The sequence below is a fragment of the Lagenorhynchus albirostris genome, chromosome 15 (genome assembly GCF_949774975.1).
Source record: "Lagenorhynchus albirostris chromosome 15, mLagAlb1.1, whole genome shotgun sequence".
Classification (NCBI taxonomy): Eukaryota; Metazoa; Chordata; class Mammalia; order Artiodactyla; family Delphinidae; genus Lagenorhynchus; species Lagenorhynchus albirostris.
This window is the reverse complement of record NC_083109.1, coordinates 84,199,785-84,223,856: the sequence shown is the minus strand read 5'-3', so window position 1 is coordinate 84,223,856 and position 24,072 is coordinate 84,199,785. Positions and strand designations below refer to the sequence as shown.

Genomic DNA, 24,072 nt, shown 5'->3' with positions numbered 1-24,072 from the left:
AGCCACAGCTCAAAGAGGCGAAGCGACGCGCCCACAGAGGCCCAGCAAGGCTCTGGGTGCAGGACTGGGCGAGGCTCTTAGGCTCTGAGCGGAGCTGCCCCGCCTGGCGCCCGCCCGCACTCACATGTCCGGCGAGTGCACCGTCTGCACGTGCCCCGCGTACAGCAGCTTGTCATCCATGGGGATCAGCACACGCAGGCCATCCTTCAGCTCATCCTTGTCGATGATGCAGGAGCGAGGGGCTGCGGGAGTGGGCTCGGGTGAGGCGGGGTTGGGGCGGGGGGTCAGCCTTGAGACCCTCCGTCCCGTCCCCTGCGCCCTGCCCCCCAGGCCCACCTGTCGCCCCGTCACCCCTCTCAGAGCAGAAGGCCCACGTGCCCACAGGCACATGTGCATCTGTGCGCGCAGCAGATGGGCCTCATGCGGGCGCTGCATGCGTGCCCGGTGTGCACAGCCCCGCCCCTCCCAGCGCGTCTGCGAAGATCCCAGGCAGGGAGGAACCGGGGTGATACCCCGCAGGTGCTGCCCCACCCTCATCTGAAGACCACCCCTCTCTGAGCCCCAGCATGAGGCGATGCGTCATCAGAGCCCGTCACGCCCCTCAGCCACAGCCCTGGGACCCCTCCACCAGCTCCTCCTCCACCTGGGATGCTATCTGTTCTGGTGGACACAATCCCCCACAGCTGGGCTGTCAGCGCTGCCCACCCGGACCAGGCCTCCGCCCGAGGCCGCCACGCCCCATCACCGCCCCAGGCCACGTCCCCTCCTGGGACCCCCACCCCAGACTCTCCTCAGTTCTCCCCCTCCAGGCCCGACCACGCTGCTTCAGCCTTCTGGGCCTGCTCTTCTTCTCTATAGGACCTTGAACCTGGGCCCTCCCTGCCATTACCCCACACAGAGAAACCCAGATGGCTCGCTGGGGTGGACGGAATGACAGGCCCACTTCTTGGTCCCCGCCTGCACCCACACCCCTGCCACGGCTTCACCACGGGTGGAGTAGACTTCCCACCTCTTGACCTTGGGCGTGACCACGTAACCTGTTTTGGCCAATGGACGAGGGTAGAAGTGCTTGAATCTGAACCGAGCGAGGTCTCGGGAGGCCTCACTGGTTCCCACTCTCCCTCTCGAGCCTCTGGCAGCACGGCCATGAGAAGAACACACCCTGACCAGCCCAGCGGTCCAGGTGGGGCAGAGCTGTCCCTGAATCAGTGGACCCCTAGCCATCCCGTTATCATGGGAGCAAACCCAGCTAAGGTCACCCTGCTGTCCTGCTGACAACTTATTGCCACCCTCCATTGAGTCTGAGCACTTGGTTGTTACACAGCAATAGCTGACAGATACACTCCCAAGCAGGTGACAAAGCTCCTCAGGGCTGGCCCTGCTCCTCCTCTCAATCCATCCCCACCCCCACCTAATTCATGTCCTCAACCTCAAGCTCCAGACCCCCAGGTCCAAGTGCCTACTGGATGTCACCTCCCTGGGATGTCCTCCGAGCATCCCAGCCTCCAGCCAGCAAAGCCCAGTTGCTCCCCTCTGAGACCCGTCTCGATGACAGCTTCTCCCCACCACCTGCCAATACCCATCCACACCCCTTCTCTTCCCCTCATCTGCTCACACAGCCCATGCACTCTCCCTCCTAACGCACTCAAACCCCCCCCCATCTCCCTCCCAGCTGCCCATTCCCTCCCCCTCCCGATGCTAGCTCAGGCCCTAGTAACTGCCCCAGGAGAACCTCCTGCACCCCCAGGCCCAAGCCAACGCAGCATCGTGGGCACTCACCGGGAGTTAGTGGCCTCTCCACAGCCCCGCCTCGGGGCAGGTGCTCATCCTCAGAGAAGCTCGAGTCCTGGTTGGGCTCAAAGTCCTCCTCGGCAGCCATGCTCTCCATCAGCTTGCTCACGGCTCCCCCCTTCCCCCGGTTCTGGGGACAGAGCAAGAAAGACCAGCGGCTTAGGACACGGCATCCCAGTCCTGCCCGGCTAGGACCCTCCCTGGAATCCCGGGGTCAGTGTCAGGCCTCGGTGGAGTCTGCCACATGGGGGACTGGGGTCCCAGCTGGGCTCACCCCCCCAGACCAGAGGGAGGATGAAATGGGCTGAGGCAGCGCCTCCAGCCACACGAGGGATCTGGGGGCATGGGGGTGGGGCACACCCAGGGACGCCTCCGTCTGTCAACCAAGCAACGCAATTCACCCAAGCCTGGGGCCCCATGGGAAACCTCACCTCCTTCTTCACCTCCTTCCCTTTGGCTTTGGCCTTGTTCCTCTTGGCAGCGGCCGGAGAGCTGGTGTGAGGGGCCCGGGCCTCGGGGGGCAGGGCAGGAACACGGGGAGGGGGCAGCGAGGCTCCCGATGCGGCCTCCTTCCCCTTCTTCTTCTGGGGATGAAGCGACAGGGTGGCCGTCAGCGGGCAGAGAGGGCCCAGGCCCCGCCGCTCACTGTCCAGAGAGGACAAAACACCCTCCCTCTCCTGGCAAGTATTTCTGGTTTCAATCTCGTTTTATTACTACTGTAATTACTTGTTGTAAAAAAAAAAAAAAAAAGACACCACCGAAGTGTATATACGTGAGTTCCTCTCCAACGATCCCACCAACCACAGAGGTAACTAGAGGGACTAATAACAGCATGGTGTGTCCTTCCAGAGCTTTCCGCAAGCACACATAACCGTGTAAACATGTGGGCTATGCAGACACATCTGTGTATACACAGTACTTTCTTTTTTAAACACAGATGGGAATTTACCAAAAATTCTGCTTTGCAACGTTTTCCCCCTAGTATGTCTGGCAGACACAGAGGTGGTGGCGTCACGTTTTATTCTAACAGCTGCCCAAGGTGCCTCGATGGGGGGACCCGAGATTCATCCGACCACCCACCTCTGTTTTTTCCTCTGCTGGATGGTGCCAAGAAAAACGACACTACCAATTAGTTCTACAGGTATATTCCTGGAAGGAGCACTTAGAACCGTACACCCACTGCCCGACTGCTTCCGGAGGCCTGCGTTACTTTCCTCTTGCCCCAGAAGTGTGGGGTGCCACATCCCCACCAACTCAAAGCCCCCAGGGTGGCTCAGGGACGCCCCCCGCGCTGGGGGAGTGGAAACTGGGCCAGCGTACGGGGACTGTGCACGGCTCCACTTATCAGAGCAAAAGAGTGGAAACAACCTAGATATCCAGCAACCTGGTGCGTCCGTAGATACAGTTACAAGCTTTTATCACAGCGGCTGAGGGTCCTGTTCTGAGGAAGAGGTGACAGCACAGGAAATGGAAGTGATGATACTCTGTATAAGAAGCAGGTTCAGGCTACAAAGGTGACGGGCGGTGGGGGCAGGGGTCACTTCATGCCTTTTTAAAAGCGACATGCCTAACGACCAACGACCAAGTCATGGGGCCAGGGGAGATGGAAAATTAAAACACCGAAAAAAGGAAGACTGGGCGAATGTTACCAAGACAACAGCAGAAGTCACAGCTTCCACATCAGACGGGTGAAATCCAAACCCAAGAGCATTAAAAGAAAAAAGTGGGAAATGTTAGAGCGATAAGAGGTATTCATTTTAATCTCTATTTGGGGGGAGAAATATGTATTTTTTATATATACACACACACATTATATTTTCTTGTTTCTGGTGCATGTTTTGATCCTGTGCACATTTCTGAAATCAGACTGCATCTTGGGGGTTGAAGGACTGTTTGTCATGTGGTTATGTCTCCTCTTGCCCTGACTTCTGTTATTAAATAGACAGCTTGTCTTATGGGGCACATCTTTGCAGCTGTACATAGTGGGGCAAGAGACACTGACAGACCAAAAAAAAAAAAGTTATCTCCGTATGGAATTTAATTTTCTTCCTTTTCCTTATCATGCAAATTACTGTTACAATCAGATAAAACTGATAACCTTTTCTTTCCCACTGACCAGAAAGCCCATTTCTGGGAAGATTTTTTTTTTTTTTTTTTAATAAAAAAACTCCAAAACTGACAAGTTCTGTACACAGAACAGAGATGTTCATTGCTGTGGTAATTACAATGGCAAAAGACCATCATCAACCAGATCACCAATGGCTAGCATGGTTGATGGCGGGAGATGTTGAAAACCACAGGACAGCAAGATGGTGGAATGTCATTCAGCCATCTGGAGACAGTGATTTAAAAAAAAGTAAAATAAACGGTCATGCCACATGGGAATGCACAAGATCTAACGCCAAGTGTGAAAAACAGGATACAGAGGCTTCCCTGGTGGTGCAGTGGTTGAGAGTCCGCCTGCCGATGCAGGGGACACGGGTTCGTGCCCTGGTCCGGGAGGATCCCACGTGCCGCGGAGCGGCTGGGCCCGTGAGCCATGGCCGCTGAGCCTGCGCGTCCAGAGCCTGTGCTCCGCAACGTACGGCAAAAACAAAACAACAACAACAAAAAAAGCAGGATACAAAAGTGTATCTCACAGAACTATGGACACTGGTTGTTCCTGGAGTGATTTCCTTGGTGTGTGACTTCTCCTCTGGCTGACCATGAATCGGTTCCATCCCAGTGTCTGACTGTGTCATCAGAAGGCTGAGATCAGGTGCGCGAGCCCCTGGTCCCTCTCTCCCCAACAGAAGGTGCCCTCCTGGGAAAGGCCCAGAGAGGCCGGTTTGCCCTGTGGTTAAGGCCCCGGCTCTGGCGCTAGACCCCAGTGTTGAAAGCTCAGCTCTGATAATCATTAGCTGCTGGGCTAACTGGGCAGGTTCCAGGGCCACCTGTAACGTGCAGTTAATATGAGTAAGCAACCTACCTCATGCGGCTTTGTAAGTAGTCATCTGTGACGTCAAAAGAAATACATATTTGGTCCCTGCCCCTGTTCCTGACACAGAGCTCCTAAAACCCTTTGGATTTCCTGGGTCATAGGAGCGAGCGCCTTTTGTTCTAATAAGGTGACTCTTGGTGAGTCCCTACATGGCTTCAGGATGGGGCCCGGTCACCAGAAAGACCAGCTACAACCAAAAGCTTGAAACTTTCAGCCCCACCCACATCCTCCAGGGAGGGGAGAGGGGCTGGAGGTTGAGTTACTAATCGATCATGCCTCTGTGATGAAGCCTCCATAAAAACCCCTCAACGACGGGGTTCAGAGAGCTCAAGGTTGGTGAACACGCCGAGGAGGGCGGTGTGCCTGGAGAGGGCATGGGAGCTCTGCACCTGTTCCCACCCACCTTGCTCTGTGCCTCTCCTCCATCTGGCTGTTCCTGAGTTGCATCCTTTACAGTAAACCGTAACAGTAAGTAAAGTGTTTTCCGGAGTTCTGTCATTCTGGTGAATTATCGACCGGAGGAGAGGGGTCATGAAAATCCTTGATCTATAGCTGGTTGGTCAAAAAGCACAGGTGACAACCTAGGACTTGCGACTGGCATCTGGAGTGGGGATGGGGTGAGGGCAGTCCTGTGGGACTGAGCCCTTCACTGTGGGGTCTGCACCAACCCCAGGGAGTTAGTGTCAGATGTGCTGTGAGCAGAGGCAACGCGTTTCCCTTTACCAACACATTAAGTATACAAACTGGTTAGAACACGCCTGGCCCCTACCATGGGCCACCCTGTACAATCATCATCGTTATGTATTATTGGAGCGCCTTCTCTCCAAGGATCAGAAAAACCTGAGATGGCTTCAGCCGTGAGAAAACAAGAAAAAGAGATCCCTGTGGATGACACTGAAATGCAGCCCCTTCCTCACTACCACCCATTATCAGGAAATTGATGCGGAGTCTGGTCCCTTTTTGTGGCTTTGTCTAGAATGACACTGCTATTTGAGGGTTTGCCTTCCATCAGGGACATGGAGTAGAGAGGTCTGAGTCAGAGACCACTGTCGCGAGCTGGCCATTAGGTCTGAATGCGACCACCTAAAGAGCGAACTACTGGCCGTGAGCTTCCTAGCAGCCAGTGCAAGAAGGGTAACAGGTCTAAAAAAAAAAGAAGGGTAACAGGTCTAATCATCACTGAGTTCTTGAAAAGCAGGTGTTCTCAACCTGCGGTGTCTGTGGAGAGAATTCAGGGACCTCTGAACCTTGGATGGGGAAAAAGAAATCCCATCTCTATTTTCCCTAACCTCTCAAGAAATGAGGTTTTCCTTTGGGTGTGAGAGCTAAGACTCTGTCACCAACAGCAATCACTGTCATGTAGCGCATGACAGTTACGGCAGAGACCTTGAAATATCATCTGAGCTCATCAGTTCACACGACAACACTTGCTAGCCCGGCTGCAGGTGTCCTTATCAAAGACGTTCATCAAGGGGCACCCAGAGGAGTGTCCATCACAGAGGTCGTCGGTAGGTGGGTGACTGCGTTTCAGGGTCACCACCGCCCTTTGGGGTCTCTGTGCCTCGCCCAGGTCTGAGAACTCTACTCCGAGACAGGAGGTCCAAGGGCCCCCACCCCGCGCCGCGCCCTACCTTCCTGGGGTCCTTCCTGTCCTTCGCGCGGCCGGCGTCCTTGCGTGGGCTGGGCGGGCCAGCCTTGCCGCAGCGGCCAGGCTTGGTGGCAGCAGGCGCAACGCTGCTGGGCGTGGGCACGGCCGACGCGTCATGCAAGAAGATGCGCTCGCTGCGCCGCCGCGTCCACAGGTCGTCGTCGCTGGCCTCGGGCCCCGCCTCCAGGCCAGGCTCCTTGGGGCCCCGCGGCTTGCGGGCCTTGCGCCCCTTCTCGGCCGCCAGCTTGGCCTTGTCGGGGCTGCCGGGGCCCCGGGTGCCGGGCGCAGCCAGGGCAGGACCTGGCTCCCCCAGCCCCTTCTTGGGCCGCAGCAGCCCGGCAGGCGACCGCTTCCGCACCTTGACCTCACTCTCCGAGTCGGTGTACTCGAACTCCGTACCTGCACGTGGGTGAGGGAGGGGCTGTAGACAGGGGCTCCCGGGCCCCCACTTCCCACCCACCCACCCAGCCTCTCTGGCCACCAGGAGAAAGGCCACAGCCCAGCCCTCCTGCAGGGGATGGCGTCACCGTGGGAGGTTTCAACCCGTCTCGGGGAAGGAACCTGAGGCCCAGAGGAGGAGGGCTTCCGGCCGCATGCTTGTGAGCGGCAGACCCTGCTGGCCCCTCCCGTCCCAAACCCCGCCGGCTGCCCAGACTCTGCTCCGGACCCCTCACCCCAAGAGCATCGTCTGGGCACGTGAAGATTCCTGCCTGGGCACGTGTGAGCTTCCCCGCCCCTCCTGTGCCTCCACAGGAGTCCCGGAAGCCAGGGCAGGTGAGCCGGGGAGGGCCCACACCTGTAGGGGCAGCAGCTCTAAGGCAGGAAGGTGGGAAAGCCTGCACAAAATCCCCGAGCCCAGAGGGCCCTCCGCTCTGCTTCCTGGTGCCACTTCTCAGAGCTGGGAGGTCCTTGGCACACACTCCCCTTTCTAGAGGACAGGCTTCCCCAGAACCCACACAGCCCTGGGGCCCAGCCCCTCCCCTCACCCCCGAAGCTGCCCCTTCCCACAGCCGGGGGGCCCACATCCCTCTGCTGCAGGGCAGCCCTGAGCCTAGGGCCCAGCTCCTGGGCTCCTTGAATGCACAACCTCTCACCAGGATCTGCTGTCCTCTGTCCTTTTAAACCCCCAGGTCTTCGCTCCTGCTGGCCCTCTGCCCAGAGCACCATCTCTCCCCTGACCTCTACCTGGACAGCTGCAGCCTCCTTTCTGAGAAGACCCACTCTGCGTCCTGGGGAATCCTCTGGCCATCCCTCCATCACCACAGGCACACAGCACACTGCAGAGGTCCCGTCTGTGTTTGTCTATCTCGTCCTGCTCTGCCCCCAGCAATAGATCCCCGAGTTCTCCTGGAGCCCACAACACTGGACAGCTCAGAGCCTGGCCCAGAGCTGGTGGCCAGGGAAAGAATCTAAACGGAGAGTTAATGGTGCTTCTCCCCATGGGGAGAATGAGGGGGGCCTGCCTCCTCCAGGCAGACCCCGGAGATGAGATGTCCATGACAGCCCTGGGCTGACCACCCCAGCAAAGGACTTGCCCTGGGTCCCAGACCAATGAGCTGGTAAGCCAGGGCTGGACCCCAGGCCTGCACCCCAGGCCTGCGGAGCCTTGAGCAGCCAGCAGCCTGGCCACAAAGGCTCCTGAGGGACGCCCAGCCCCATCACCCCAACAGGTGCAGCCGCAGTATCAAGGGTGGGGCTGGGAGGAGGCGCACTTGCAAAGCTTAATGATCCTGTTAATTAATCTTTTGTTAACAGAGCTGCCGGGGGAGGCAGCTGGGGGCTTTCGTGGCTAATTAGTGTGCAGGCCACAAAACACCACTGGCTTTGCCAGTCCTGCTTTTGGGTATGACAGAATGAGACCCCACCTGATGACAGCAGAAAACCTAGACGTACACAGAATACTGCAGGTACCTGCAGAGGGAGCCAGTACAGGACAGTGCACAGAGCAGTGACCAGGAGTGGACACTCGCTTGAAAGAGGGGAGGGTGCAGCCTCAAGGGTAAGATCGCGTCAGAAGATAAATATTTATGAGACCCATGGGGCAGCACGAATGGTGCCTGGCACAGAGGAAGCGGGCTCTGTCAGGGTCCTGTGGTGGCGACAAGCATGAGGCCCGGAGAGAGGGAAGGATCTGCCGTGGCCTCGCTGCGGGACAGGACGGAGCAGGGAGTAGAACCTGCGTTCTTGACTCCCAACCAGCGTCCTGTGCAAATGCCTCCTCCCCCAAAAAAACAGGCAGTAAAAGGAACAAAGGAACAAAAAAAAGACCAAAAAAAATAGACAAAAAATAATGAAGACAAGAGTAAAGACACAGATGCAAAGTCAAGGGATAAAAAAAGACATACGATGTGAACAGAAACCAAGGAAGAGCTGTGGTGGCTATACAGACATACCTCACTTTATTGCACTTTGCGGATATGCATCTTTTTACAAATTCAAGATTTGTGGCAACTCTGCATTGGGCAAGTCTATCAGCGCCATTTTGCCAACAGTGTTTACTCCATATCTCCGTGTCACATTTTGGTAATTCTCACAATATTTCTAACTTTTTCATTATTACTATTATATTATATTATTATATTTGTTATATCTGTCATCAGTTACCTTTGGTGTCACTACTAAGACTCAATGAAGGCTCAGATGATGGTTACCAATTTTTAGCAATAAAGTGTTTTTTAATTAAGGCATGTACCTTTTTTTAAAAACATAATGCTACTGCACCCTTAAGACTATAGTATACTTTGATACGTACTGGGAAACTAAAACATTTGTGTGACTCACTTTATTGTGGCTTTATTGTGTTGGTCTAAACCCACAATTATCTCTGAGGTATGTCTGTACTTTTATCCGACAAAACAGATTTTAAGATAAAAATCTAGATGACAAGGAAGGACTTTTTTTTTTTTTTTTTTTTTTTTGCGTACATGGGCCTCTCACTGTTGTGGCCCCTCCCGTCACGGAGCACAGGCTCCGGACGGACAGCGCAGGCTCAGCGGCCACAGCTCACGGGCCCAGCCGCTCCGCGGCACGCAGGACCTTCCCAGACCGGGGCATGAACCCACGCCCCCTGCATCGGCAGGCGGACCCCAACCACTGCGCAACCAGGGAAGCCCAAGAAGGACATTTTAAAATGATGAAATAGTCAATCCATCAGAAGACGTAAACAAATGTGAACATAATCCAGAAACATATAAAAAAGATTATACACCATGACCAAGTGGGATATATTCCAGGAATGCAAGGTTGGTTTGACATTCTTTAAAAAAAAAATCTTTAAATCATTCTTTAAAAAAAAAAAATGTAATACACCATATTAATAGGATAAAGGATAAAAACCACATGAACACAACAACAGACACAGAAAAAGTAACTGACAAAATCTAACACCCTTTCATGATAAAATCACTCAACAAATGAGAAACAGAAGGAAACTTCCTCAACCTGACGAAGGACATCTATGAAAAAACCCACCACTAACATCATACTTAATGGTAAAAGAATGAGTGCTTTCTCCCTAAGATCTAGAGGGCAGGAAAAAAAACCAAACGACAAAGATACCTATTCTCACCACTTCTACTCAATATTGCATGGGAGACTCTAGCCAGAGCAATTAGGCAAGACAAATAAAAGGAATACCCACTGGAAAGGAAGACAAAACTATCTCTATCTGTAGGTGACATGATCTTGTATATCAGCGGTCCCCAACCTTTTTGGCACCAGGGACTGGTTTCATGGAAGACAATTCTTCCACGGATTGGAGGGGGGATGATTCAGCCGGTAATGCGAGCCATGGGGAGAGATGGGGAGTGGCAGATGAAGCTTACTCACTCACTCGCCCGCCGCTCACCTCCTGCTGTGCGGCCCAGTTCCTAATAGGTTGCAGACCAGTACCGGTCCACGGCCTGAGGGTTGGGGACCCCTGTTGTATACAGAAAATCCTAAGGAATCTACTAAAAAGCTTTTAGAATAAATGAGGTTAGCAAAGTTGCAAGACACAAGATTAATTTACAAAAATCAATTATATTCCTATACATTAGCAACGAATACTCCAAAAATGAAAAGAATTCCATTTAAATAGCATCAAAAATAATAATTACTTAGAAATACATTTAACAAGAGAAATGCAAGACTCATACGATGAAAACTACAAAACATTGCTGAAAGAAATTAAAGACCCAAATAAATGGAAAGACATTCCATGTTCACGGACTGAAAAACTTACATCGTTGAGGAGTCAATACTCCCTAGTATTATCTACTAATTCAATACAATTCTTATCAGAATCCCAGATGGCTTTTTTGCAGAAATGGATAAACTGATCCTAAAATCCATATGGAAATGCAAGGGACTCTGATCTTGCAAAAGATCATATCTTGAAAAAGAACAACAAAGATGGAGGACTCATACTTCCCAGTTTCAAAGCTTCCTACAAAAACTCCCACAGTAATCAAGATAATGTGGTACTGACATAAGGACATATAGATCAATGGAATAGAACTGAACATCCAGAAATAATCCTTCATATTTATTTTCAACTGTTCAACTGCTTTTTGACAGGGGCGCCAGGAGCATTTGATGAGGAAAGAACAGACTTTTCAACACATGATACTGAGGCAAATGGATCTCCACATGCAAAAAACCCCTACATCACTCGCACACAAAAATAACTCAGAATGGACCACAGACCTAAATGGAACTCTCAACCTATAAAACTCTTAGGAGAAAACAGGACTAAATTTTTGTGACCCTAAATCAGGCAATACTTTCTGACATAACACCAGAAGTACAAGTGACATCAGAAGAAATAGATAAATTGGATTTCATCAAAATTAAAATTTTTTGTTTTAAACAACACTATCAAGAAAGTGAAACAGGGACTTCCCTGGTGGCACAGTGGTTAAGAATCCACCTGCCAATGCAGGGGACACGGGTTTGATCCCTGGGCCAGGAAGATCCCACATGCCACGGAGCAACTAAGCCCGTGCACCACAACTACTGAAGCCCACGCGCCCGAGAGCCTGTGCGCGGCAACTACTGAGCACACATGCTGCAATTACTGAAGCCCGCACGCTGTAGGGCCTGTGTGCCGCAAGTACTGAGCCTGCATGATGCAACTACTGAAGCACACACGCCTAGAGCCCGAGCTCCGCAACAAGAAGCCACGGCAATGAGAAGCCCATGCACCGCAACAAAGAGTTACCCCCGCTCACCGCGAATAGAGAAAGCCCGAGTGCAGCAATGAAGACCCAACACAGCCAAAAATAAATTTTAAATTTTAAAAATAAATAAATAAATAGAAGAAATGGGAAGTGGTTGTAAATTATACCCAAAGAAAAAGGAAGGAAGGAAGGAAGGAAGGAAATAACAAAGAGCTGAAATCAATAACTTCTAGCCACACTGATCAAGAAATAAAGAAGAGAAACAGATTATCTGTAACAGCAATGAAAAAGGCAACATCACCACAGACCCTTAGGACACTGAAAGCATTAAAAGGGGAAATTGTGAACTCTCTGCCAATACGTTTGACAATTTAGATGAAACGGATGTTTGGGGCAAGTGCAGAGGCCTGAGGGCTCTGGGATGCCTGGTGCAAACAGGGGTGGGGTGGAGGCTGTGGACAGGATGATGCTGTCTGAGCAGCCAGTCTGAGGGTGGAGGGTCATTATCTGCTATCTGAGGGTGGAGGGTCATTATCTGCTATCTGTCCAGAGGGCAATGCAGCCAGTCAGAGGCCCTACACAGAGAAGTGGCCTGGTCAAGTGTGAGCTCTGAGGAAGTACAGAGAACACCCAAGAGGGGTAGGCCTGGATGGAGCCAGGCCCGAAGCCCCCAGGGGACAACTGCAGAACATGGGGCTAAGAGAGAGAGAAGGGAGAGGAGGGAGGCAGGGCAGGGCCTGGAGCCTGGTGTGGACTCCGGGGAGACAAGTGACATCACCCCAGAGATGGGGTCTCGGGAGGTGGTGCAGGCCACTGGGAATGGGCTTTGGTCCTGAAGCCTGTGGAGTGCGTTTGAAGCCAGGGCAGCTGGGGGAGGCCTGGGGGGCAGTAGGGTAGCACCCAGGGCCCATTTTCCTGGCCCCGGCCCCTGCCAGGAGGGCCTCACGTATACTGCTAAGGCTCAGAAAAGGGCAAGGAGGCCGGAGCGGCCCGGCCAAGGAGCTGCCCCTACTGAGGCCAGGCGAGCTCACAGCCTGAACACATGTAGGACCACCTCAGTCGCAAACACCATCCCCAGGTGAAGGTGGGCTGGGTCCATGTTGGGAGAGTTGGCCCCGTGAGAAAGGGAGGGGGCCCAGGAGAGGGTCCCAAGACGTCTGTCTATCCCAAGAAGGCAAGGATATGGTTGGAGATGCAGAAAGAGCAAGTGGGGCCGGGACCAGGCTGAGCCTCCTGCCCGAGTGGTAGTGCCGGCTGCCTCTGTCTGCCCATCCAGGCAGTGGGAAGGTAGGCCTGGCTCACAGCGACCCAACACCTGGCCCCCCCCCACACACACACACTGATGACCTCCTCCAGGCTGTGACCCCAGGCCCCATGAGTCCTGCCCTGTCTGGGCCAGTGCATCTCACTGAATGAAACCCCTCTACTGCCCCAAGTGTAAAGAGCTTCCCCTTCTTCCAAAAGGCTGCATGGCCTATTCCTTCCACCTGCACCTTGATTTCTTCTACGTACGCTTAGCCACCTCCCGCTTCTCTGTCGTGCCTCAACCAGAGCGTCGCCAACCTGGAGCGGCCTCCCTGACCCCCCAGGCTGGGGCCTCCCGTGGGCTCCCACAGCCCCGCGGGCCGCAGGTCCGAGGCCTCTGCTTCCTTGAGCTGCCTGATGTCGGGCACCCGAGGTGGAGGGATCAGGTGCTGTTCGTTGGCAGCATCAACAGTGAAGGTCACTGCACGGTTTTGGAGACTCCTCACAGGGAGTGGCAGGCCACAGCCGCCACACCCAGTGCCCTCTGCTAAGGACACGGCTGGCCCAGGAGGCAGGGCTCCCAGCTTATCTGAGCCTCGGACGCCTCATCTGTAGCATGGGGCAGCGACACCCGACTCCCTGCAGCCCACCTGCTGGTACTTACCCATCAGGCTCTGCCGCTCCTCCTTCTTGCGGGCCTTCTGCTTGGCCTCCAGCTGCACCACTGACAGGGACGGGCCCACGGTGGGGCTGGGGAGGGCGCTGGCTGCAAAGCGGGCCAGCAGGCCCAGCCCGCTCTCCTCCAGGCCTGGCGACAGCGCCCGCTCCCGGGCCCCCAGCCTACAGCCTCCGGCGGCCTCGACCTCCTCCTCGTCCAGCCCGTCCTCCTCGTCTTCGTCCTCGTCCTCGGAGCTCTCATCTGGCGTGCAGAAAACAGGGAGCGAGTCAGAGCCCTGGCCCGAGCCTGCGCCTCCCCCCACTGCCCCATCTCAGCTGGAGCGCCAGCGAGGGGTCCTGGCTCCAGCCCAGCTCCTCACTCCTCGCCAGCCCACAAGTCCCCCCAGTGGCCCAGTGCCCCCCATCAAAGCGAGCCCAAGACCTGGGCATCCTGGACAGCCCAGAGGTGGGCAGCGGCTTTGGGAGTCGAGAGTGTTTCTGCAAGGGGAGCACCAACATGCACCTGTGCTGCAGGGAGGGGGACGGACACACGGACAAGGACTGGAGACAGCGCTCTCCACGGTCTCACGCGCACGCACGCGCACACACACGCCCCGACGCACAACGTGAAGGCTGGGAAAGGGGGCAGGAGGGGAGAGGAGGAAAGAGGGGAAGGCGGGGCAGAGAGGGGAGGGCGGGGCAGAGAGGGGAGGGCGGGCCCTGGGGGCTCGGGCTGAGGCTCGGACACAGGCGCCTGGGGGCAGCTTCACCAGTGGGAGGCCTGGCGGCTGGCAGCAGGAGAAGGTGGAGTTTGGTCTCTTCTTGGGGGGTGGGGGGCTCCCATGGTGGAAACCCTGAGCAGGCTCTGGGGTCCGAAGTTGACTCCCAGCAACACGCCCGCACTGGGAAGCTTGGGGCAAATCCCCGGCCCTCTCTGAGGCGCTAGTTTCTTATCTGTGAAAATCTCATCTCATCGCAACCCAGGGAGCCACAAGCGGGCTACACAACCCCCGGGAGCAGGAAGGGGGCAGGGGGCGGGTCCACTCGGCTCCAGCAGGCCGAGGCTCGGCACGGTCAGGGGCTCAGGCAGCAGAGCAGGATTTGAACCCGGGGCGGGCTGGCTCATCACCCACAGTCTAGTGGAAAGACACTAAAGAAGCCCCAGCCTGTCTCCCCGGCTGAAGAGAGACAAGCTTCTCCCCAGAAACTGGCCCTACAGCCCGAGGACCTGCAGCCCTGAGCCCAGCTTGGGCCATCGGGACAAAGGAGGGGCAAGCTGTGGGCCCGGCGGCCACAGCAGGGAGGATGACGCTCCCTGCATGTGAACTAAGCCCTCACCAAAAAGAGAGACCTTCTGGAGGTACAGGCTTGCTTCCTGCCTTTCCAGGGACACAGCCCAGCTAACCCCACAAGGGCGGCGGGTGGGGGGGGGGCGCCCAGTACCTCTGTCAAGGAGCCGCCGAGGGACACCTGCCAGGGGGGGCCTGTCTGCCCAGGGCGCTGGGAGTGTGAAGGTGGCTCTGGGGCCGCTGGCCCAGGGCTGGGCCAGGCCGGGCTGGAAACAACTCTCCAACAAGAAGCTGGAGGAAAATGAGCCGTCGTCTCTCCGTGTCGTCTGGGGGCAGGGAGTCTGGGCCCAGAGGTGGACAGGCCCTGGACGGTGGCCAACTCCACATTCTCCTGCCTACGCCCCAAGACGCCTGGCTGCTGGAGTGCAGCTAGCGGCCGAGAGCGGCGGCCCCAGCAGTGCCCGTGAGGACAGGGTTCGGTCTGCCCATTCATCCGAGGGAGCCCTCAGTGAGGGAAGCAGACAAGAGCCCAAGGAATGCCCGAAGGGAGTCGAGAGAGGAAGGAGGCAGAGAGAGAGAAGGTCTGTTAAGAGGAGTGAGAAGACGGAGACCCGGCTCCCAGAGCGATGGATGCAGCGGGATGGAGGCCAGCGGGGCGGGCAGGTGGCAGGCAGGCAGTGCACACTTGCGATCCATTCACATTGCGGACGTCACATGGCTCTGTCTCCGCCCAGTGGGCCACAGCGGCAAAGCAGGCTAAGTGTAGGCAGACTGCAGGCAGCGCCCGGGTCCCCCAGCTCAGGCAGGCCCCCCGGGGGCTGGCCGAGCTGAGCAGGGGGTGGGCGGGGCACGGGGTTGGACGCGGGGCCAGCTTTCCCTTCTAGAGGTGGTCCCGGGGCTGCTCAGGTGTGGAGCCTCCAGAACTCTCTCCTGCCCAGCATTCTCTGCCGGCGGGGCTGGGCTGGCTCTGGGTTTCTGGAGGTCTGCACTGTCCACATCGGACCCCAGGAAGCCAGCAGCGGCCCCCAACCCAACCCAGCACCCTGAGATGGAAGAACGGTTGGAAAGCAGAGGGCCGAAAAAAGGTGTGCTTTCCACGAAATGCTGATGAGGGTAATCGCGGTCTCCTGAGGCCCTCCCCGCCCCCTGCTCCCGAGAGCCTGACAGCCCACCAGGGCCGCCTCCGACGGCGGCTGGTCTGCTCAGGCCAGGGTCCGAGGGGTAGGGGCAGCGGAGGGGGTCTCAGGACCAGGAAAGCCTTTCTGGAGGTGTCCACACCTGAGGCGACAGAGTTTGCCAAGGGCAGGGGGAGAAAAAGTCCCAACAAAGAAACCCGCGGAAATGCAGAAGAACTTTTTTTCATAGAAAAAACTCTTGGCTCGGTACGTGGGGTTGGCTGTTGTCACTCGGTTTGGTTTTCCAAAACCCGATCCGTAAATGCCAAAGCGATCCGCTGCTGCCATAGCCGGTGGGGGCAAACCCCGAGGGGGGGGGAGCAGAGGGGACACAAAGAAAAGGGTTTCGCCTACCTACGGAGCAACGAGCCAGGCTCGGACCCAAGCTCAGTGACCCGCTGCGCCGTCTGCCCTACTCCCAGCCTTCGCTTTGCGTCCAGAGTGCAGCGTGAGAGCAAATGCAAGAGACCAAAACAGACATTCAAAGCATCATGGGTAGGGGTCAAGGGTGAAGGTATGGTCAAGCTGCTGGGGGAGAAAGCAGACACACTAGAAAAGCCAAGCCAATTAGGTGTTTTAGTACCAGATGTCAGTAAGGCCCTATTACCCAAATATCCCTTTCAAGACCTGACCAGCGGTCTGGGTGCAGCGGGGACCCCCTCCCCTCGCCCCCTGCACTCCCCCTTATCTGGGCTCCATCCACTGCTGTGTCTGGCCCTGGTTTGCTGGACCCTGGATCCCTCTGCCCATTCTGGGCAAAGGGCCCCTCACTACAAGATCTGCGGGGCTGCCTGCTTCTCTATGGGGTCTGGGCTGGAGCACGAGAGCTCCAAAACTTGGAAGCTGGAACTCTGGCTTTGATAGCGGGGAGGAGGCATAGGGGGCCAGCCCAGAAGACGGGGAGAGGGGAATGGCGAACTAGCCAGACTGGTCCACAGAGGCCCAGGTTGGGGGAGGCCTCGGAAGACGAGGCTGGCCGGAGAGCTAGTGGCCCGGGTTGTACGTGCTCAGGCACGGCAGCAGCACCGGAGAACGCGAGCCCCGGGAGCACCCGGCCCCCGCCCACGTCGTCTCCAGGTCACCCAAAATGTATCCCAGCCAGAGCGTCAGGGTCTAGGCTCTGACCCCCAGGTGCTGCTACCCAGGCTCTGGGATCCCTAAAGGGGGGTCCACCCTGAAGCAAATCCAAAAGCAGGGCGAGAAGCACTTAAGGATTGGCTGGCTGCCTCGCCCCCCCCGCCCGCCCCAGGACATTTGTGACTGGAGGTCCTGGAAGGCTGAGACATTTCTAACCCCAGAAGTTGAATTCTGACGTTAGGGAAAGCAGAGCCAGGGCGCTCACAGAGGCCCCTGAGGCCAACCCCCTCTTTGTAAGTGAGTTTGAGAGCAGACGAGCCCGGGACTGAGCCTGGGACTCGCAGTGAGCTTTGCCCCCCAACACGGCAATGAAGCCTTTTGAATTTCACAACAAAACTCAGGGACGGCAAGCGGTCTTGACCCTGCACTGCCTACACTGCCCTTCGAAACAGAAACATGCGTTAGAAAATGAGTGTTTGCAAATATTTTTTAACCACTGTTGCGTAAGAATAGAGCTTTAAGAAAACAAAAGACAAACAAGCAGCTTAAAAAAAAAAAGGATGAAGCTGGAGGTGAAAGCAGTTGACTTTAAACCTGAAAAATGAAAGGCATGCCAACAGCTACCAGGGATATTTGAATAATAGAGAGAGCGCAGACTGCATTATTCCGTCTACCCCTTCTGGGGCAGGGGTGGGGAAGGGGGTGAGGGGGGCAGGAGGAACAAAATGAGGGAAGCAGCAACCTAATGGTCTAGTCAGGACACAGCAAGAGAGACAAGGCACACGGGTTTAGTTAAAAATGAACTCGATATGTTTAATAAAGCTCGATATTACCAAAATCGCGGTACAAACATCAAGTCACACGCCCACACGACAGAATTCCATTTACAGAATGTCCCCGGGGAGGGAGGCCTCCACGGGCCCCTCCGGGAGGACCCACCCAGGCCTTCGGTCCAGGGGGCAGGGGAGGCGAGGGGAGGGGACAAGAGAGGAAGACTAAAAACAGTCCATATGAAAGCTCAGAAAGAGCCGGCCAATGGTCTTATCACGATGATACAGGTACAAATAAAAACAAAAACAAAGACTCGGGCTGATACAGCAGGCTACGCTGCCAAGAACCAGACGGCCGCCCCGGCCGGCCATCCCGGCGGGCGCCGCGGCCGCCCTCCCCGCCTCGCTCGCGCTCGCTCTCGCACTCACTCTCTCGCTAGGAAACACGGGAGGTATTGTGTGTTTGGAGCTAGTAACCTTGGTCAAACGAGTCCTCCGAGGAATCGCTGAAGGAGGAACGGGCCTCGACCTCTTGAAGCAGCAAACAAAACGGCTGCTTCCTGCCGGCGGCCGGCTTGGGCTTCAGAGTCCGGGCGGCCGCCAGGCCCCTCTCGGTCAGCTTGGGGCCGCCGGCCGGCTTGCTGCTCTTCGCCACCATGCCGCAAAGGATGGAAGATGTCAGTCTGGAGCTGGAGGGGCCTTGGGCAGCCCACTCGTCCTTCAGGAATTCCTCCTCTTCCTCTGAGTCCGTATCTGCAGTCAAAGTAGTTTTTAATAGAGATAAGTCACAGGGCGCCGGGGGGAGGGAGGGGGCTGGTGTCTTTCTTCCATTATTCTCAGCGCTTTTGAGAACAATCTCCTACTCGCCAGACAGAGAGATCCAGATGCCTACGGGCCGGCCGTGGAACCAGCTGAGTTCCGCCACCTGGAGCTCTCCTCCCGACCTGGGCCTCGCCTCTCACCCGCGAGGCCTCTGAGCTGCAGGCGTCTTCCGTGGGTTCGGACCCAGGCTCCTTCTAGGCCGGCTGCGGCTAGCATCCCCCACCACCCGGCCACTCTCAGGAAGGTCTCTGCCCAGGGCACAGAAAGCACCGCCAAGTCCTGTCTACCCCACGGGACTGCAGCCGGCCCAGAGGCCCCTTGTGGGGAGGGACAAGGCCTAGGAGGGGAAGGGCTCAGTTAGAGCCATTCTTTCCCAAAACACCAGCTCCCGGCGGTGTGCAGGGCCAGCGGACGCAGGCTCACGATGGCGATCGCGCACCCCCGTTCCCGGCCCCCTGGCTCAGCAATATCAGGACGGCGGCTTGAACAGTTACGCCAAAGAAACAGGCACATGATGTTGCAGTGATATCCGGGCTGCTGTCCCCCCACCCTTTCCCTATCAGAGAGCCGGGTGACCAGTACACTGCTGCCGGCTTCCCACAAGTCTCCAACCTTACTATACGGGTGACGCTTTCCTGAGAGACATCACCCAGCTCTGGGGAGGTGGGCTGTCAAACGGGCACAGCTCTGGCCCCTACCAATCCCACCCCGGACATATACCACTTTGATCCGTTTTACACGTGAAGCTGTTAAGCAAGATTTCGTCGGATGGAAAGGCTCTGCAGTCCGAGGCTGTGGTCCCTTGATCCGGTAAAACCCAGCCCAGACGTGGGCAGCGCTACCGGACGCAGCCGCAGCTCTGGCATGCCAGCTCTCTCCAAGCCCAAGAAAAACTCTGTGCGTGTGTGTGTGTGTGTGTGCGCGCGCGTGCGGGTGTGTGTGTGCGTGGGTGTGTTTTTGTGTGTGGTGTGTGCGGTGTGTTTGTGGGTGTGGTGTCTGTGGTGTGCGTGTGTGTAGTGGGTGTGGTGTGTGTGTAGTGTGTGCATGGGTGTGCTGTGTGTGGTGTGTTTGTGGGTGCGTGTGTGATACGCATGGGTGTGTGTGTGCTGTTTGTGGGTGTGGTGTGTGTCTGTGGTATGTGTGTGGTGTGTGGTGTGTGTCTGTGGTGTGTGTCTGTGGTGTGTGCGCGAGTGGTCTGTATGTGTGCGGTGTGTGCGTGTGTGTGGTGTGTGTGTGTGTGGTGTGCGTGTGCTGTGTATTTTTGTGTGTGGTGTGTGTGGAGGGTGTGTGTGTGGTGTGCGTGTGTGTGCTGTGTATTTTTGTGTGTGGAGGGTGTGTGTGGAGGGTGTGGGTGTGGTGTGCGTGGGTGTGTGTGCTGTGTGGTGTGCGTGGGTGTGGTGGGTGTGTCTGTAGTGTGTGTGTGCGCGTATGTGTAGTATGTGTGGTGTGTGCGTGAGTGTGGTGTGTGTGTGAGTCTGTGGTGTGTGTGTGTGTGGTGTGTGCATGTGGGTGTGGTGGGTGTGGGTGGGTGTGTGCGTGTTCGGGGACAGGGGTCCTCTGGCTGCCTCCTCCTCCGTCTATGCTTTCCACTCTAAAAGAAGGGAGGACACAGACGAGCCTCTGCCCGTGCCCTGGCCACAGCTCTCCCGCCCGTGTACTCCATCCCCCGTGTACTCCATCCCGTCCTTCCTGAGGCCACAACCCAGGCCTGGAGACGTCCGAGCGTGAGGACGACCAGCTTGGCTTCTCCCCAGAACCCACCAAGCATGCCACCCAACCCCTCCAACCCAACGTGGAAAAGCAAGAGAGCAACGTGCTCTCTTCCCACCTCCTGCAGGCGCAGCACTTCTCTGCTGGAAACACCCCGACCTCTTCACGACCGCACGTGTGCGCTCTCAGCGACCGCGAACAGCGAAAAAGCCAACGTAAAAAACAGAGACACGCCCTCTCCACAGCCAGCTGCGTATCATAGCCGCCAGCTAACTGGAGACAGGCCTTCCGAGCTCCCTGTGGCAATGATAACCCATTGCTCTCACGGGGACAGTGCAGTTTTAGACAAAGGCCTAACAGGTAGACCGGCACTCGGAACGCGGCCTTGCACGCACGCGCACGTCTGCTGCAGTACGCTCAGCGGCTCAGAGACCTCAGCTTCTCTCTGGCCTCTAGCCTGTACCCTGACACATCCACCTGCGAGCGGGGAGGAGTGGCGGGTTCTTCCAGCAACTCGCCAGGCCACATCCACCGACCACCGTCCCCTGACAGATCAAAGGAGCGGCAACCCTCCCCCACTCGCTATCCAATATTCCAAAACGAGCAGAGGAAAGCCCTTCCCTCCTCCTTCAGGGCTGCAAGTCCCTGAAACTGGTCCACAGTGGCCAGGGGCCTGGGCCATGCTGCTCGGCTCACACCCACCCAAACGCGAGGGCCGGGAGGCTTCGGCGTCCGAACACGTCCCCAGTACCTAAGGCACAAAAGGTGCTGCTTGCCCCAACGCCTACCTGAGCGTCAACCCTGGAGACCCGGGGCAATCAAACCCACGAACCTTAAAAACAAACCAAAAAATCCCCCAGCAGCAGCTTAACCTCATGCCAGGTGCCAGGTCCAGCTCTTCTCCCACGTGAGCTCGCCTAGGGCTGCCGACAGCCCTCTGCATCTGAACTCCAAATCTATAAAGACGTTCTTCACTGTAACCTCAAAGGGGTCCATTTTTTACACTTCACGTTCAACACCCCCAACCCCGTGAGCTCGGCAGAGCCAGCCGAAGGCCCAGTCACACAGGTCCACGCGGTCAACGATGAAAAAGCCTGCCGCCCCCCTCACGGCCTGGGCTCGCCTCAGAACCAACCCTGCGGACGGGCCAGGGGGCAAGAAGCCCCTTCCTGGCCTTGCTGCAGCGGGCACCGTACCGACACCCACCCATCCTGGGCACTGCGCGTTCCGCCCACAAGTACTTACTGAGCACCCATTACATGCTAGACGGCGGGCTTTGGGCCACCAGAGGCCACAGAGAGCCGGCGGGGCGTCGGGCTTCGCGTGGGGGGCAAGGCTGCCCGGCTGCGGAAAACCATGCTCCCGGAGTTCCCAGAGAAGCAGCTCCAATGCCACGGGCTCCGGTTAGAGCTCAGTCCCTCAGTCCCACCAGCTGTTACGTTTCAGGGGCCCGAAAGCCGCCTGCAGCCGGCGGCTGCTGTGCGGGCAGCGCACAGGCCGCGCCCATGATGGCAGCACGTCTTGCGCAGTTGAGGCGGACAGGCTGGGCCTGACCCCGGCCCGACCTCAGGATCTATCCTCGGGAACAACACGGGTTAACCACTTGGAGGACTGTCGCAAAGACAAAGGGAAATACGGCCCAGACAGCCCTGGCGTGCGCTCCACAAACGCTGTTCTCACTAACACCGGGCCCGTGGACAGACGGCCGCCTGCGGGCCGCGGAATCCGGGTCATCTCTACGGTTCTCACAACCAGCCGCTCCAGGCCGAGAAGCAGCCAACTCTGCGGTGCACGACAGCTTCCGGGCACCGAAAGGGCTGGCGGGGCTTTCCGCTCCCAGCCGCCCGCCAATCACGAGCACCCACCAATCATAGGTGGGCACCCAGCGCGGCGCCCGCCAATCACAGGCACTTCTGCTTCCGGCCTGGGCGGGGCCCGCACAGAGGCGGAAAAGAGACCTTCGCGCTTTCGAGCCGAGAGAGGCGGAAGAGAGACCTTTCGAGCTTTCGAGGCTGAAAGAGGAGGAGGAGGAGGAAAGAGGAGGAAGGAGAGAAAGAGCGGCCCTGAGGCGGCGCGGCCCTCTACTTACTGTAGGAGTAGCTGCTCACTTCCGAGGCGAACGGGGAGTGGGCCGACTTGGGCTGGCCTCTGGCCTTGAACCCCACCTCCATCTTCCTGGCTTTGGCGGCCCTTTTGTGTTTACCTTCTCGGGAGGCTTTCAGAGAGAGGCTGAGGCCTTTGGCCAGCGCCTTCCTGTCCTTGCCCAGCAGGCTGTCGTAGGGCGTCAAGTACCTGCCGCAGACCCCACTCGTCTTTGATTTCCCCCCAGAAGTGTCCGAGAACTTGAAGGGCGACTTCAACTTGTCCTGCTTTGTGAGGGAGAGGGCTTTGTCCAGCTTGCTTGCCAACTGCTCTTGGTCGCTGGCCATCTTCTTTTTCTTAATCTTTAGCTGGAAAGGGAAGTTGGGAAGTCACAGGTTAAGACGGCTGACCAAACACTGGGTCTCCACGCACGAACTCTGACGAACCCCAGCTCCTCCTCCCTGCCTCTGTGGCTTCTGGCAAGTCGCTTAACTCCTCTTAGCCTCAGTTCCTCTACTCTGTAAAATGGGGGTAATTACGCACAGGCTTCAGCGGGTCGTTCTGAAGACGAACTGAGAAAAGGCACGTGAGGCACTTACTAAATAGCTGTCACTGTGGTTACAGTTATCAGTGACACCGGCATTGCCACTGGCTCGCCACGGCGCTACCTGGTGCCTCCTAGGGGAAGCGCTGGAAGCGAGCACCGCTGCCGTGGCAGCGTGGGAGAAGGCGGCTGGATTAAGGGAGGAGGGATGAACCCAAGATGGAAAACCCAGATCACAGCACAGCTGATCTGCTTATCTCAATCGCCTAAAGCAGGTGATGAAGACGGCTGCACAGCACAGCCCGAATCAGCCCATCCAGCTAAATGGGCCAAAGCTGCGGAGAAAATGCCTCGAGTGTGCCCTGGACGCCTGAAGCAGAAAGAACGATTAGAGATTTCACAGATAAATTCCTGCCTGCGCGTCTCTCCTCGGCTGTAGTCCTTTGTTGTTGAAACCTGCCGTTTCAATGGCCCTCATTTGAACACTTTATCGCTATTTTCTTTAATCAGGTAACAATTCATAAGGAGAGAGAAGTTGGGATAGTGTCAATTAAACCACGAAAGTGTCCTTCACGATTCGAGAGTACAGAGGATCCTGACATACAAACTGGCTCTCTCCCCTCCACCTGGACCCAGTCTCCCCTATGTGAGTCCTTCCCTCTGACGGCCGAGTCAACCAAAACAGCCCTCTCTCCCACAGGGCCTTTACCGGGAGGGATGACAAGGTACGTAAGCATTTAGCAATGAGGGCCTTAAGTGGATGATTTCAATACTCCGCAGAAAGAAGAAAAATCAAGGTGCTGGCTCTCACCCCCTTACCTCAGGACAGTTCACAGAGGAAATTACAATGGCATCAAGCCCTTGTTTCCTCGAACTAGAGTGGTGAAGCTGCTCGTTAAACTCATACTGTGAAACAACAGAGTGATTGCATTACTTAGTTAAGAACTTGCAGTCTCTCGGCTTCAGCACCGGGTCATGGAGCACACACACAGGAAGTGGCACACACAGAGCTCCACCTGAGGCTGGGTTACTCTGGTGGTCTCTGACCTCCCCTGAGCCTCACTTTCCCCCTCTGCACAGTGAGGAACATTGGAGGAGAGTCGCTCTGGCACTAAGGCAACCA

At 56.6% G+C, this 24,072-nt stretch overlaps 1 protein-coding gene across 11 annotated transcripts in view; it reads right to left on the bottom strand.

Moving 5' to 3' along the window:
• Positions 1–24,072, bottom strand: part of TNRC18 (trinucleotide repeat containing 18) — an 83,486-nt gene that overhangs the window by 11,870 nt on the left and 47,544 nt on the right. For all 11 annotated transcript variants that reach the window (XM_060122871.1, XM_060122872.1, XM_060122870.1 and 8 more), the window contains 7 exons: positions 22,413–22,773; positions 18,269–18,544; positions 13,488–13,742; positions 6,403–6,818; positions 2,223–2,375; positions 1,780–1,921; positions 125–242 (listed from right to left, as the gene is read on the bottom strand). In XM_060122871.1, the coding sequence (XP_059978854.1) occupies positions 125–242; positions 1,780–1,921; positions 2,223–2,375; positions 6,403–6,818; positions 13,488–13,742; positions 18,269–18,544; positions 22,413–22,773 (1,721 nt within the window). The remainder of the gene's footprint in view (positions 1–124; positions 243–1,779; positions 1,922–2,222; positions 2,376–6,402; positions 6,819–13,487; positions 13,743–18,268; positions 18,545–22,412; positions 22,774–24,072) is intronic.